This window comes from Xiphophorus maculatus, chromosome 5 (genome assembly GCF_002775205.1).
Source record: "Xiphophorus maculatus strain JP 163 A chromosome 5, X_maculatus-5.0-male, whole genome shotgun sequence".
Lineage (NCBI taxonomy): Eukaryota > Metazoa > Chordata > Actinopteri > Cyprinodontiformes > Poeciliidae > Xiphophorus > Xiphophorus maculatus.
Genome location: NC_036447.1, coordinates 29,660,166 through 29,676,831, shown reverse-complemented (window position 1 = coordinate 29,676,831; position 16,666 = coordinate 29,660,166). Strand labels below are relative to the sequence as shown.

Genomic DNA, 16,666 nt, shown 5'->3' with positions numbered 1-16,666 from the left:
TGTGCTGCAGGCATCACATTCTTCCAGAGCAATGTGATTACCGGGTGTTAGTTCTTAAAGAGTAACTTCTGTTTCTTTGTTGTATAATTCAAGCTGGGTTACGATGTGGCTGATTAAAATGAAAGTGAGATGTTAATATTTCTTATTAAAGTGTACTTACAAATGAAGACGTGTTGAAAAACGATGCTGTGTACATGAATCAGACGGTGAAGGAAGTGGCTGCAGTTAGAGTCCTAAACAGAGAAGCACTTTAAAGTTGTTTTTTTTGCTTTACAGTTTGAAGTTTCTTCATTAGCAGGGTCAGCTTTCTATTTGGAATATTTATAGATTTGACCCACAGAATTGTATGTTTTTACCCACAACATTTAAACTTGCAACTGCATCTATTCAGATGATTCAGTTTACAGCTTCTTCACTTCTTTTCTAAACATAAATTCCTCTGTGGTTTTGTTGCTCCATTGTCTCAGTCTGTATGTTTTATTAAATCTTTTTTTAATCTCATTTTCTTTATTTCCACGTATAATAATTATTATTATTGTAGTTACTACACTGCACTTTGTAGACTGTCACTGTTCACAGAAGCGATTTAAAGTTGTGCTTGCACTTTATCTAACTGAGTGTTCCAGGATGTAATATGACTAATAAATGGTTCGTTTCATTTGGATGCTGGGTCCTTAAAACATTTGTCATTTGGAAAGTTACATTTTAAAGGTTCCTAAGTCTTGTTCACTTTGGTTATTGAAAACAAGGATTATGGGATTATAATTAGAGATTATAAAAGATTATGAAAAAAATTGTCATGAGGAATAAAACAGCTTCAGGTGGAAAAAAGATGAAAGTCAATGTTCTGGTAGATTCTCACAATATATTAAAGTTGTTCAAAACGCTTTACACATCATCCCCAAAATGCCCACACGGTCTGGCTAAGGGGTTGAAAAGTTGAGATTAAATTAACAATAGCTTGATTTGTGAAATCTGAGAGTGAAGTCACAGTTTTCAGCCAGCTGAACAACAGTGTGCAGGACCAGTCGAGTAATGGACAGCACTGTTTCCCCAGAGAAAACCCTGGCATGGGTACAGAATGTAATAAACAGAAATGTAACAACGATGGGCAAAGAATTGAGCACTCATTAGAATAAACAGTTCATACTGTTTAACATATTTGCGGAAGTGAAAACAGCCATTTTCAACATTTATAGTTTAAATCAAGACTTTGATAGATTAGTATGCCTACTACTGTATCAAAAGTTTACTACATTAAATTGAAGGACTAATTTTCTCAAAGTATTACAGAAGAGGAAGAGATCACAAGTTGAAACTTAGATAACCAATTCTTCACAAAGAGACAACAGCTCAGGAAGGAATCAGAGCACGTGAAGAGGAAATAAAACCACTTATTACCTGTAAGAGATAAGTAACTGGAAAAGTAGGTATTTTCCTTGAATAGTTTTCCAGAGGCCATTGTTTACTATGTTGTTGACTGTCTCTTGTTTACATCACAAGTGAAGCATTGCATTGTTTCACGTGTGAAAAGTGATGGAGAAAGAATGTTTTCGAATGTTGCACTACTTCCAGTAAGTCGGCTTCATTCTTAGTAAGCAGGGTCAACAGAAAACTGTAAACTAAAGGGACTTGAATATTTGAAATCTGACTTGAGACCTTTGTGATGGCGATTTACGTAGATTTTAATATGTTTGGGTTTTTTTTTTAATTTTTATTCTTTTGTCTGGATTTAGCTGTTGATTCTGTGTTTTCTGGAAATGGTTTATTTGTAATGAACATGTAAGGACAGGCACATATAAGCTGGATTGCTTCAGCCTACATCTTTTTTGATTTATACAACACTTAGAAATGACTTTGCTTCGAATCTTTTTGATTTTTTAGAATGTTGATTGACTAATAAAGTTTTATGTTTTTGACTGTTTTAGATGAATAAACATAAGCTAAGCTACAATAATATTTACTTACAGCTCAACATTATAGCAAATATTAGTAGTTGGGTATTGGTAGATTAAGAGCAGCTTTTAGCACCCTTGTGTTCAGGGTTGCTCTTATTTTGATTTTCACAAATATGTGCTAACATCTAAACTTCACTTTGTCTTTCTCTCAACCATGTTTTCGTCTTTTGTAAAACACGATTATGGACTTCCATACTATACGTATTTACAAAAAAATGTGTTCCAACAATTCTTTTTCTATGATTAGACTTAAATGCACGCGTAATAAATTTCTTGTTTATGTGAACAAACGTGCCGAATAAAACTAGAAAATTTCTGCAGAAATTTAACCGGGGCCTGCCAAAGTGTGCCCGTCGGTTTGAGCCCGGCGTTGTCATGCTAGAAATTAGCATCGATGCTAAAGAACACTGCAATGTAATCAATAGCATGTGGAGAATCACAAGAACGTTAAGTAAGGTGGACGTGCACCATTCAGTATGATTTAAAATTTTGTCAAGGCTTTTATTTTGGAATTTTTGTTAAACTTCATTTCAAAGGGCCAAACTAATCCCATGTGTAATAGTCATTGGGTTAAATTAGTTACATAATGCTCAAAACGCAAGTAGTTGATGTAAAAATATTAAAGGCTTTTATTTTGAAATTTTTGTTAAGCTTCATTTCAAAGCACCAATCTAATCCTATGTGTATCAGTGCTTTGGATAGAAAATTCACATAATGCCCAAAAGAGCAAATACCTGATCTAAAAATTTTCAAGGCTTTTAATTTGAAATTTTCAGTATGCTTCATTTGAAAGGGCCAAACTAATACCATGTATAACAGTTATTGGATAAAATAAGTTATATAATGCTCAAAAGAGCAATAATCTTATGTAAAAATGATCAAGGCTTTTATTTTGAAATTTTTGTTAAGCTTCGTTTCAAAGGGCCAACCTAATCCCATGTATAACAGTCATTGGATAAAATCAGTTATATAATGCTCAAAAGAGCAATAATCTCATGTAAAAATTGTCAAGGCTTTTATTTTGAAATTTTTTGTTGAGCTTCATTTCAAAGGTCCAAACTAATCCCATGTATAACAGTCATTGGGTTAAATCAGTTATATAATGCTCAACAGAGCAATTACCTGATTTAAAAATATTCAAGGCTTTTATTTTGAAATTATTATTATGCTTCATTTTAAAGTTCCGAACTAATCCCATGTGTAACAGTTACTGAGTTAAATCAGTTATATACAGCCCTTAGCAGCAAGTAGTTCTAAAGGCCAGTTCAGTCCTGATCTGTTTCAACTGAGTATTCCACTATAGATAGAACTACAGTGATGCGTATTTGTAGTCTTAACCAGCAGCCAATAGCCTCTTGAGTTCCGTTGCTATGGTAAATAATTGTCTCAGCAAAGTGTGAACTGTTAGTGAGAGAGGCTGGGGCAGACAATTCTCTGTTTGAGCCAGCCAGTTTTACTGAAAAAAAGCATTGGAAACAACTCTTTTCCATTCGGGAACCGTAATACATATTCAAAAAGCGTTTGAAGCGTATGAGAGGGCAATGTGTCTTCTGCGATAGTCCCGAGATTCATGTCTCTACCTCACTCAGAGCATTTACAGCGATGAGAGAAAGAAATGGTTTGCCCAGATCTGAAATGTTTGAGAAATATATGGGAGAGAGCCTGAGACAGCCTCAGAAAATCCTGTCGCATGACTTTGCTCTGAAGCACCATGACAGAAAACCGTACGGTCTAGATAAATTTCGAAAACATTTTACCGGAGCAGACATGCGTATCAATGTCAGGACCGATTTTGATACCAATCGTGCGATATTTGTGGGCTTGATGGTGATTTCAAAATTATTTTGGGCTCAAAAATTCTCCTCATTTCTCACTCTAGCGGAGATCTAAAGGCCCTGACTCTCACTCTAATTTTAGGAAAAATGAAAAACTTTGGGTCGCTTAGAGACAAATTGTGGACAAACCATAACTGGTATCGACGAGCAGTCTTCACTTTCGAAGAGATCACAGACGTATCTACAAAATGAAATTTGAATGGCATTTCTACGTGAATTCGTGACGACACAGAAAATCCTCAAAAATAGGGTATTTCTAGGATTTTTCCCATTGACTTATAATGGGGTTTTTTTCGTAGTTTTTTGCGAATTATGTCGCCATGTTAACCCCGAATCCCACCAAAAGTAATAGCTCCAATGGCGTGAATTTTCTGCACGTTTTGATACCTCATTTGTAGGTGTGCACCCAGCGGTATGAGCCGCATTAACGGTTACGGATGAAAAATAAAGAATTGGGAGAATAGCAATAGGTTCCTGCCATTGCTTTGCATGGCAGGCCCCAACTAATCCCAGAACTCCTGTCCTGTCTCCAGTTCCAAGCAGCTGAACCGCTTTCCAAAGAAAACTTGCCTCTCACAACATGGAGGCGCTGGCGTCTCGTTTTTACACGGAAGCTTCGCTGCCACTCAACCAGGCAAAAGAAAAATAGAACTATCACGTTTTAATTTGAAAACTTTATTGTTTTAACAATGCACTTTTTACGTTTCCTATACAAATATATCAGGTTATTACCACATACATATTTATCACGCTACAATGAGAGCCGTATAAAGAAAATGGCTCTAGTTATGAATAAACATTAAATCTTCACGTTCATACATGTGATAATTTATTACGCCAACGTCAAAAATAATATCGTGAAAACAACACAACCCGCCTGACTGCAGTTCAGGAGGTCTACGTTTCAACCCTGGTTTTCCCGTGATGACTAACACCGACTAACACGGGATGTCCGCACGGAAAAAACAAGCGCATCTTAGCATGACGTAGGCATCTTTGTTTACTGGGCGGGTAAGGGCAGCTAAATGCTTCTCTACTCGCTCTTGTCGACGTCTACGTCTGTGTGCCTTTTTATTTCGCAGCTGGTTGCTCTGGTAGGCGCTCAGGACGTGTAGTTTCTCCGTCCCGGTTTGCGCTTTTTATCCTGTTCAGAACTATGTCCGCAAGTAGACCAGGTCCTGAAGGGGACGACACAGACGCGAGGCGAGACGATGGAAAACAGTGAGTCAAGGGTTTATTGAGACTGCCTGCGACCTTTATCCTCAGGAGGTCATTGTTTCTTTGTCATGTTCAAGTCAGTAGAACGGTCCTCTCGGTACCAAAGAGTTCCTCATTTGTCGGTTTGACTTTCTGACCTGCATCACTTAGTGTTGTTTTTAATCAATAAGAGGATGAAATGTGGTTTGGTTTGTGCTCCTGCAGGCCAGCGGGGTCTTTGTCTGCTCCTTCGCCCATGGACGTTGACGCTAAGCCCCACTCCCACAGCTTCAGATACAGCCTCCGTTACCCCAACATTGGCCAGTGCATCGTCATCAACAACAAGAACTTTGACCAGCGCACAGGTGATGCTTTATCCGGTTTCCTTTTAGCCTCTGACTAGTTCTTGTGTTTTCAGTCAGAATGAAACTAGCTGCACGACACTGGCAGGAAATGTCATCCATCTACTTATAGAAACATTACAATTGGGTGACATTTTATTTTGTTCACATTTTAAACAAGGAAGTTAACATTTTATAGTTGTGCCGTGAGACCAAAAAATGTAGGCAGAAGCTTATTATAACTATGCCTTTTTAAGCTTTTTTTTTTTTTACCTAAAATTTTGTATTTACTTGGAGAAAAAAAATCCCCAATAGTGAAGAAGTATTTAAAAAATACAGTAGCTCAATATATCAAACTGCAGCTGGGATCACAATATTAGTGTGTGACTAAACAGTCCCCTGACTACCAAGGACTGTTTGAGTGCAATATTTGGCAGGATATTATAACCAACTGTCATTCATGTCAATGTTGTTTACCTGTTGGACAATCTTTCACTACCTGTGACGCTCATAGTGGATACAGTATATGTGATGAAGGTTAAGAAATATTAGGAAGAAATGTGGTTTAAATCAATATGTGTGATCAACACACTTGCATGTTTTTCTCTAATTACAAACATACATTAAATTTGACAATGATGATCAAATCTTTTATATATGTTTACCACGTGGTTGTTTTGTTTATTAGTGTGAACAAGACTTAATTCATAGTCAGTTATTCAGCATTTTTAGCACAAAAACTTCACATAAAACTTTTTTGATACTTTATTCCAACAACTATGCAGGAGATTTTTGTACACAATTCCACTGCAGTACTAAGTTGTTCTAAATAACAGAATTTAAAGATATTCACCTTGTTTGGTGGATTATTGTAATGTGAATGCTAATTCTATACCTGCTTTGTAAGTCATGTATGAAACCATTTTTGCAGTTTTTGCCATGTACCGTGCATGTCCAAATAATTCACTCCAATGTAGATTTCTCTTGCTTTGACTATTTTTTGTCACCATGAACTGTTTCAGGTGATTAAACTAAGTTTATTATTCCATAAAGATGACCTTAGTAAATATACAACACATAAAGTGTTATCTGTGTCTGATATTAAATAATAAAATTAATTTGATCTGACATATTTCAGTTTGATTAAAATCAAAAATAGTTGACTGTAAGAGGGCAAACACTTTATCCCAGTAGTGTATATTATAAAATAATTTTTCTAAAGAACTACTGGTTACTTTGTTTAGTAAAATAAATACAAATTAGTCAGGCTGGGGCACACATAACAAAATGCTTGTCAAATCTTCATTAAATCCTGATAGGATCACCTGACATCAATATCCAAAAGTTTTGTTTATCTCATTCTACTGATTTCTTTCACTCTTTATGGTTTTTGATGATGTAGAATATTGGGCATTCCTTCCTCTGATTATGTTAAAGTCGTGGAATCACTTGAGTTGTAACTAGAGCTTGTTTTGTTTGCTCTGAGTTCTTTCGGAGTAAAACTGCTGGCAGAAAGTGATAAGCAATATCTAAAATGGTTGATGCGTCTGAAAGGGTGTTGGTCTGCTGGTTTATTCTGCGGAACCTCATTGTTTCACAAGCAGTCACACTAGTTGTTGCTCAAATAAGCACATTATTGATCCATGAATTAGCTCAATGTCCCTATGACTTCCTTAAAAATTAGATTCAAAATAGAAACTATTTACCCGTGATAGAAAACCATCAGAGAGCAGCTGACCAATCAGAAACATACTTAAAGTGAGATTTGCTTTGGTCCCAAGGGAACTGAAGATGCTTATTAAATGTGTCTGATCTCTGGTTTCTCTGTGGCACCTCTAGTTAGAATTTCACTACATTATTTAAGTGTATCACAAAGCTTCAGTGTTTATTTGTCATGTCCAGGGTTCCTATGGTGTGGAAAGGTCTAGAATTTAAATTCATTATTTTCCAGGTCTGGGTAGGTAAGAAAGTAGAGTACGGAAAATATCTATATTTCACCCTGTATTCCCATTTCTATTGCCATCTCCTTTCTTTTGTCCTTTAAAGATTAGTGTCCTCTTTTATTGGTTTGTTGGGAACATTCTGCAAGTGAAGAAAATGACAGACTGAATCTGAAGCTCGAAATTGAAGACATGATGATCAGTGTTTGTTGGTGTTCATGCCCCACAGGTCGGATGTGAGTTAGATGAGAAGCAGACGGTCTGGAGTGAGCAAGATGATGTGATGTAGAGTTACCTGACAGTTCAGAGAAGGGTGATTGGTGCAGACTTTAACAGACAGGTTGGTGAAGGGAACAGAGGCAGTAAGGAAGTGACTGGCAGGTTTGGGATCCAGGATAGGAGAGGGACATATGTTGGTGGACTTTGTGAAAAGGATGGAGATGGTCGTAGTACAAGCCTTCTTCCAGAAGAGGAAGGAAGGTGACTTACAAGTGTGGAGGTAGGAACACAAAGGCGGACTGCATCTTCTGTAGATTTTGAAATATGGAAATTAGTGTCTGTAAAGGAAGTGGTAGATGATAGTGTTGATAGACGGCATAGAATGACGCTGATAGTGAAGAAGATAAAGAGAATAAATGCAGAGCAGAGGACCAGATGGTGAAAACAAAACAAAGTGTTGTGGATTTTTTGAGGAGTTGAGACTCCCAGATGAGTGCACAGCTACAAGCTAATGTGATTAGGGAGACGGGTAGGATGGTATCTGGTATGTCGGCAGAAAAGCAGACTTTATGTTGAAACAAAAAAGTCAACCATGTACAGAGAAGGAAGTTCACTAAGAATATGTGGGACAATGAGAGGACAGGAGAAAAGACAGGAGTACAAGGAGATGTAGCGTGTGATGAAGGTAAATGTGGCAAAGTACAAACTAAAGGCGTATGATGATTTGTACAATGTTGTTTATGAGAGCCAGTGGTCTATTATACCTGTAAACACTGAAGAGCTTTTGGATTTTACCTATTGGATTCAGATAATGGACACGGTTCAGTATGTCTGCTAAACCATGTTGGCTTGTGAAAAGAGAAAAGGAAAAACTTTGACTAAAATGGAATAAGCTCATGTTATAAAACTACTCTTTCGGTCAATAGCCTCTTAAACAAACAAACAAACCAAAGGCTCAGTGGCCTGTTTGCACAAAGGAGGTTAAAGGATGGAACCCTGCAAAACCCAACAAAAACACTTAAATAGATGATCAGAAACAATTTTAATAGTTTTATACTAAATTAATTTCCTTCTACCCAGACACAAAGCCTTACTTTAGACATTCTTAAGAACAAAAGAGATCTCCGGTAGTGAGCGAGTCGTGCGACGGAGAACAAACATGATGGGATGATCAGAGAGAGTCTTTGCAGTTGAGGAAAATGGTGGTGTTTGCCACTCAGCTAGCGGTGGACAGTGTGTGCAGGGCCACAGTTCCCCTTTTCTCAGGTACGGGGAGAAAAAGGGAACTTTTTTAGTAGTCCAGCCTGGGGCAGTGAAAAACATGAGTAATAGTTGCAACGGCTGCTCAGTTAGTGGTTGGGAAAGGTTGACTTGGTTTGGGCGAACATCGACTTGGCCCTGTACCCGTACAGCAGGCTTGTGGAGCTGTGGCGTCTTCTTCCAGAAAAATGGAAGCAGTGTCGGTTCAGCAACAGGATCAGAGTCTCTTTTTGGGGAATCTATAATTCAAAGATTCTTTCTGCAGAATTTTAAGTAAGCCAGAGTCGTGGCTTATTCTTCAGTCAGAATATAGTCGAAATGAAGTTCTCCTTTCGGCCAGCAGAGGGACTGCAATGTTTCACCATTGTAATCCCTTTGCAGTAAAGAGGGTGCCTTCCTTTAAGGACAGAGTTTTTGTTAAAACATGATGTCCCATATTCACACAGTGAAACTCCTCTTCCTCCTAGAAACTGAAACTGGGTTAATGCAGTGCATTCTGGGATTAAAAGTTTTTATTCCCTGTATGTAGTTCAGGTCGCGATGAGGATGGATAGGATCAGGAATGAGAACGTCAGAGGGACATCCCATATTAGATGTTTTAGACATGAAGTCAGAGACCAGACTGAGAAGGTTTGGACAAGAAACAACAAGATTTTTCATGCCTGCCTGTTGTAGAAATGTCTGCCATAGATCCATTGTGAACTTTAGTAGTGTCTGTGTTGAAACCATTTACCTGCATCCCCTGATACTTAATTAGGCATTCAGATGCCTAATTAAGTATCAGGCATACTGATATCCCACCAACTATGGTGACAGTTGTTGGAGAAATGACAACAAACACTTTCATTCTGTGGATTTCTGTAAATACCTTCCAGAGTTTGCGTCCTTAGTTGTTCATCAGACTGCTGCTGCACACACGCGTGGCTTTCTGAGTGGGGAATGTACTGTACTTCTTGAATTGTAGCATGGCGTTACGGCAGGTGTGTCTAAACTTCAAGCTGAACTGGGCGTGTGTGAGAAATTTCACTGAGACTAAAATGCACTTTACAAATCTGGAAGTCTTCCCTCAGGGCATCGGTTCTCAAACCTTTCACAATGTGCTTCACACCCGTTTTAAAGGAAGCATGACAAATTCATAAGGACACACTATATTGCTCACTGGGGCGAAGTACAACATGCCTTGTTTGAATTTATTCAGCTTCAAACTGACAGTTTTCAGAGATTAAACAGAAGATACAGGTCACTGACTCTGCACCACTTGTCCCATAGTTTTGTAATCGGTGCGCCAGGTATGCATAACTCTCACACTATTTTAACCCAGGGACAAAATAGTGGAGTAAAGTAGTATGAAATTGAAGGTTGTGGGTTCAATTCTTTGATTCAGTACCCAAAGTTGCTCACTAATTTGCGTATCTGTGTATGAATGTGTGCGCTTTAGTGAGCGCCTTTGTTGATTGGGAAGTAATTTGGTTATCATTGCTACTCAACGTAGCCGCAGTCAGACAGATGGACAGATTGATTGTGGTTCTCACTGAGCAGACTCTGGAAAACCTGTCTAGCAGGACTGAAAGTACACTTGGTTCAATAAACACTTTTAATATGTTACTGTTTGATTGGGGTAAGCACTAGCAGCAGTTCCTGGTTTATTATGTTGTTTTATTGCAGAGTTGGGCACTTAATGTGTTATTTTAGGTGGAATTGTATATTCATTAGGCGTCGGTATATCATTTGAATATACTGACTTACAGTATCTGTGGCTATTTAAAATTTCCAACACTTTCCAATTTTTAAATTTTTTTTTAACTCTTACAAAAAAATGTACTTCCTTTTATGATCATACTTTAAATTAGGAATATTACAGTGAGTTGGAAGGAGGTAAATATATGTCTTTTAAAGACAAGTCATTTACGTTCACTTGATTACAGTAAACTTGAGTCTTTTACTTCTTCATTTCTAATAATATCACCATATCATAGCAAGTCTTATTGGTTCTGATTTTTGAATTATTTTATTCCGGCACACAAACTGACTCAATGCATGATACCACCATCACAATAAATCCTTCTTAAATCTGCACTAAGTTTACCAGAACTCTCAATTGTGCATCAATCGGAACTTGTAGAAATCAGGTTAAAGTTGCCACCTTAAAAAAAAAAATCTAGATATTTCTTTTTCAGTCTGTTTTGCATCTTTTTTTTGTCTTTTTAGGTATGAATCAGCGAAACGGCACTGACGTTGACGCAGCCAATGTGTGTAAAGTGTTTACAAAGTTGGGCTATGCAGTGAAGATTTACAATGATCAAACAACCGATCAGATGATGAAGATTTTAAGTGCAAGTAAGTACAAAATAAAACGTGTATTTTCAGATTTGAGAACCTCCGTGTTGAGAATGTTACGGTGCTGTGGAAAGACATTTGTCCTTTAACAGATTGCTTCTGCGTTTGCTTTTTTTGTCACTTAAATGACAAACAAATTTTAATTTCAGACGAAGATAACCCTGATAAACGTTAAAAAAGAAGTTTTCAAGTGATGATTTCATTTGTTGAATTTATAAAGTTGTCCAAAGCAATGTGACCCCATGTAAAAGTAGGGCAGCTGGCAATCAGCAAATGACGGTGATTAATCCCGTTTTTATAATGTTTTTTTAAATTTATTTATTTAGGTTTACTTTCTCTGGCCAGGCCTGATTACTGCTTGAACTGTCAGGTTAATAAAGACATTAGTGAAGCAGAAGCTGCCTGGTAATGTGAAGTAGGCTGAAAGACCTCAGAAAGCATCAGGACAAACAGAAACACTGACATTTATCAGCCTGGAGACTTTGACAAGGTTTTCTCTTAAAAAATAAATTCATCATTTGAAAACTGTATTGTACTTATTCCGTTTTTTGTTTTTTTTGTGTGATATTAAGAATTGTTGTATGAGCTGAAAGATGTTAAATGCTGTAAAACAAAACAAAAACTGCAAAACATCTGTATGGGGAGCAAATTGTCGTTGACGGCATCACCGGTTCTGTTAATGGACGGTAGTGACGACTCTTTTCACTGACTTCTTTGTTTTTGTAGCATCTAGGCACGATCACAGTGACTCCGCCTCGTTCGTCTGCGTTCTGCTGAGCCACGGCGATGAAGGCGTGATCTACGGTACCGATGGCCCGGTGCAGCTCCAGAGTCTTACTTCATTATACCGAGGCGATCGCTGTAAAACTCTGGTGGGAAAACCCAAACTTTTCTTTATCCAGGTAAGCAAGGCCAATCCTTAGATTTAAAAAAAAAAAAAAAGTTCTTTCTTCTTGTTTGTCATATTATTATTTATCGAAAATTTTGTCTCGTCCGTTCTCAGGCATGCAGAGGCACCGATCTTGATCCGGGTATTGAAGCCGACAGTGCAGACGAAACCACAAAGATCCCTGTGGAAGCAGACTTCCTCTACGCCTTCTCCACCGCTCCAGGTTAAATGAACACAAGTGTTTAAACTATCCATCTGTCCATCCATCCATTTTCTAACACCCTTGTCTCTAATGGGGTTGGGAGGGGGTGTTTAAACTAGTAGTTTTTTGTTTGTTTGTTGCTTAAAAAATACTAATCCAGGTTAATTTGTGGTTGTCGCAGGCTACTACTCCTGGAGGAACACGATGACTGGCTCTTGGTTCATCCAGTCGCTGTGTGACATGATCAGCAAATACGCAAAGGAACTGGAGCTTCTGCACATCATGACACGAGTAAACCACAAGGTGGCAGTAGAGTTTGAGTCTGTGTCCAATTCACCAGGGTTTAACGCCAGGAAGCAGATCCCATGCATTGTGTCCATGCTGACCAAAGAGATGTATTTCTGCCCTTGATGTTGAATTCTCAGCAGAAACCTGAGCTTGGCAGACGTGATTACAGATCGAGTTGTGCTTTTCCACGTGATTTCAGGTGAACATTTCACTTCTTAGGAGAAAATGTGACGCTTCAGGATATTTTTAATTTAATAGGCTTGGGATTATAGGTTTCTCACCTTGTGTTGTGTATGTCTGACACGAATAGTGTTCAGTATTTTATATTACATGTACTTGTTTTTTTTAATTATTATTATTTAGTTTTTCAGAATTTATGTAATTTTATTTTATTTTTTTAATCGTTTTCAGGCTAAACCCAAACAACAGGCATCTAGTTTCACTCTGCCTTCTTGTACCTTTAAACAAACCAATTTCATATTTAGTTACTGAGTTTCGGTAAATTTCTTTAGGCTGTTGAGCGTTCTGAAAAGTCATGGAGATGAGCATAAAAACACTTCCTTTATGAATAGTTTTCTCAATCTTTTATACTGTATCCTATTTCCACTGATTGTGGTTCTGATCTCAGATCAGGCCTGTCTGCTCTTATTAGAGAGGATGGATTTTGCTCCTTGATCAGGGAATCACAATATTGGGAAATAGGAGTGTTATTAAGTAATGGGATACATTTAGTTAGCATTACAGGATTATTTGAATTCATCCACAATAAAGGACGGAATGAATGGCCTGTATTAGATCATGTCAGCCCATCTTGGTAGGATTTAAGTTCAGACTTTGACTATGCCAATGCTGAGGTTGCAGACTGATGGCTGAACTTTCACTTTCAGGACTTTTTATTTTATTTTATTTTTTTTTTGTTATTACAAAGCAGAATTCATCACTCAGTAACAGTTATCTAGGTCCCGAAGCAGTCCCAGACCATCACACTGCCACCAACGTGTTTCACTGTGTGTTCAATGTTCTTTTTCTTAAATGCCGTTAGTTTTACACCAGATGTCACACAACACACAGCTCTTTCAAAAGAATCCGCTTTTGTCTGAATGTTTTTCCAACAGTTTCATGGATCATTGAGATGTCTTTTTTTTTGGGACGTTGGAGGGGAGGGTCATAATTATTGAATCATGACCTCTTACCTTAGCAGAGGCAGGAAGGCTTGCAGTTCTTCAGATGTTCTGGGTTCTTTTTGACCTCTTAGATGAGCCGCTGGAGCGTTCTCATTGTAACTTTGGCTCTAACTGTAGTTTGATCTCCGTATACAGTGAGACTGTCAGATGGTAGATGGAGGAATGGATGGTGGAAGTAAACCCAACAGAGTGGTTAGCTAGTTAACTTGTGATTTAACAAGTGGAGTAATTCTAAAATTTTTATTTTGTATTCAGTAGAATTATCTTTGCCAGCACAATCTGCTTTAAATGAGTACAAATACAGTGAAACTCTGTGAAGGACGAATGTTTTTTCATGACACTGTATGCTCTATGTGGCCATCAAGACCAGCAAAACTCCAACTGACCAGTTCTGAGTGATCTGTGCAACTTCACTGTTTACACTCTACACACTTCAGGGAAATACCTTTTTCAGCCAGTTTGACCGTTTTTGTACTTTTCTAATCATAAAACTGTCGAAATGTATCTGCGCACAATCATATTTTGAAAAGGCGGCAAGTCTTTTTAAAGCTGTATTCTCTGTTTCACCAGACATTAAATTGCACAATCATACTGCGAACAATAATGTAAAAGCGTCGCCAGGCTTTTGGTGGATAATGTGTAACACAACCAAGAGCGGCATGAGAGCTGTAACGAAGCTCGCAATTTACTTTAAAACCTTGAATTTCTGATTAGTTTTTCTTCCTGTAGTGAAATTTACATTGATGAAATTGACTGAGTCTGTGCTCCGGTTAAATGTTTTTTTTTTAAAATTGGTTACAGAAGCCACGGAAGCCATTCACCAAATGTTGTGATAATAGTTTTCTTGCCTTAAAACCTTTTGTACCAGTTTGTTTAAATAATCTGACCAAAACAACTCCATTTAGGCCTCAAGAAGGGAAACCGTCGGATTGTTGTACTTCTATCATTTTTCTAGGTTCTCGTAAATTTACACGTTTGCATGCTAAGCACACTCTGGTTTCAGGAAGTGCTCTTTTGTGAGAATCCACTTACAATAATGACTTGTTTTAGTTTCCTCAATTTTGAAAGGTGGACAGTTTTTACATTTGTAATGTACAACATCGCTGTTTATCAGCAGCTGCATCACAAGCTTGATGGAATGTTTTTGTTCTTCTAAATAAACTCTTTCACTCATACGTTCCTTGTTTGGCTGAAGGGTCAGCAGGTCGGGGTTTACCGGCACATAGAGGCAGCTGGAGAAAACATCTTCGGCTCCAGAGCCGAGTCCTGGAAGAGCTGAGCTCTGGAACAGCCACACATCTATAATGGTAAACGTGTTGTCAGATGTAGGCAACCAGATCCTGAGCTCCAGAGCAAAACACACAGCCGATTTCTTCCTTCACTGTGAGAGATGATGCACTTCATATAAAACCAGGGCAACTTGTACAGGAACAAAAGAGGGACAAAGTAAGTTAACCCCGTGACTCCACAGCTTGTAGGATGACCTTTTGTAACAATTTCTCTAAGGTCATTGCTGATGGTTTCACATCTTGGTGTTGTATCAAGATAATTATGACTACCGTTTGCACCAACACTTTAAGAGAATTAATATAATTTAGTTCAGAACTGAAAAGTATAAATATTATATAATTGATAAATTATTAAAATGTTAATTTGGTGATATCAGTGGTTTTAACAAGAAAATGCATCATGACCAAAAAAGTGTGCATAACACTGTAATTACTAAATCTCAAATTACAGTGGCGACTACACAGTTTCTATATGTGAACAGCGAGTGGGAGTAAATAAGTTTATCTTCCTCCCACTCCTTTTTGAGCCAAATGTTAATATTTTTTAAAATATTAATACAATATTATAAAAAAACATGTATTGGGTTACTCAGGGTCTTGTCCTTACTGTACATATGTTACTGTATATACTGTATGTACAGTAAAGAATAAAAATGTTTTTCTTTTATATGGCTTGAAATAGAGCAACTAACCAAACACCTGCCTGAATGATCCAGACAAGCAAGTTGCTACTTTGATTATGATCAGGCAATCAAAAGTAATGCAGGGTCTGAACAGGTCACCACAAAACACAAATGTATAAATTGTCCTGCAGTTTCTAGCAAAAGTACATCCCTTCAAATCATCTGTATAGACGAAAAACAATTTTCAATAGATTTTCTCTTAATTTGCTCAGGATCATCCATCCATCCATTTTCTTGCATCCTTATCCCATTGGGGTTGGGACAGGTGCCGGTTCTTATCTCCAGCTGTCAAAGGGCGAGAGGCGGGGTACAACCCGGACGGGTCGCCAGCTGATCAGGATCAGGGCACTCAAAGAACTGGACTTCAGTTCCGCTTTGCTGCCAATTTCCCCGAAATTTTAAATATAAATGCATAATATGGCTGTGAAATAAAGAAGGCTGTATTTATAGTGTTTTTATAAAAGTGTAAGACAGGGTTGAACCAGTGCAAATGTGCATATTATAGCATTTGATAGAGCAACATAAAGATGTATAGTATATGACTAAAGTGGGACGAAAACGATGTATGCTTTTAAAATTCATATGCATCATATTTCACAGCTGCATGTCTTCCTCGTTCCTGTCTGGCCGCTCTCACATAAAGGCCTCTAGAGCCAATATAGCCTTGAAAAAAGACTTGCAGAGATAATTTGAGCAATAGGAGGTACAAAATGAAAGCCACACTTTTCAGAAATGTATTTGGAATTTTAAAAAACTGCAATTTCCCTCCACCTCAAAATAAACCACTTTTATGTATCTCGAATAAAATCTTCCAAGTTGAAGACTTGGAAGATTATTTAATGAACATCTTAATTATGTATTTAATTAATATCTTTTAATGAAAGCCTTTCGTAAAAGTTTAGTTTCGTGCACCAGTTTTTAAATATATATAAAAAAATTAACCACCGTATTATTTCTTTAAAAAAATGGTTACGAGAAAAACGCTTCCAAGAAGTTGGATTGCCTCAGTCTTTCTGACTTTTCTCTCTTATTGATTTTTAAAAA

At 37.5% G+C, this 16,666-nt stretch overlaps 1 protein-coding gene across 1 annotated transcript; it reads left to right on the top strand.

Annotated features, from left to right (window-relative positions):
- Positions 1–4,787: 4,787 nt before the first annotated feature.
- Positions 4,788–14,825, top strand: LOC102227213 (caspase-3-like). The gene is made up of 6 exons (XM_005815027.3): positions 4,788–5,014; positions 5,216–5,355; positions 10,959–11,087; positions 11,814–11,989; positions 12,091–12,199; positions 12,360–14,825. Exons 1-6 carry the CDS (start codon positions 4,950–4,952, stop codon positions 12,587–12,589), a joined length of 849 nt encoding a protein of 282 aa, XP_005815084.1. The 5' UTR covers positions 4,788–4,949; the 3' UTR covers positions 12,590–14,825.
- Positions 14,826–16,666: the final 1,841 nt, after the last annotated feature.

Bases quoted from the DNA above. Each gene is read 5' to 3' on its own strand.
- LOC102227213 (XM_005815027.3), top strand. From the start codon at position 4,950: ATGTCCGCAAGTAGACCAGGTCCTGAAGGGGACGACACAGACGCGAGG. The intron at 5,356-10,958 runs GTGATGCTTTAT...TTGTCTTTTTAG, and splicing joins GAACTTTGACCAGCGCACAG to GTATGAATCAGCGAAACGGC. The intron at 12,200-12,359 runs GTTAAATGAACA...TGGTTGTCGCAG, and splicing joins CGCCTTCTCCACCGCTCCAG to GCTACTACTCCTGGAGGAAC.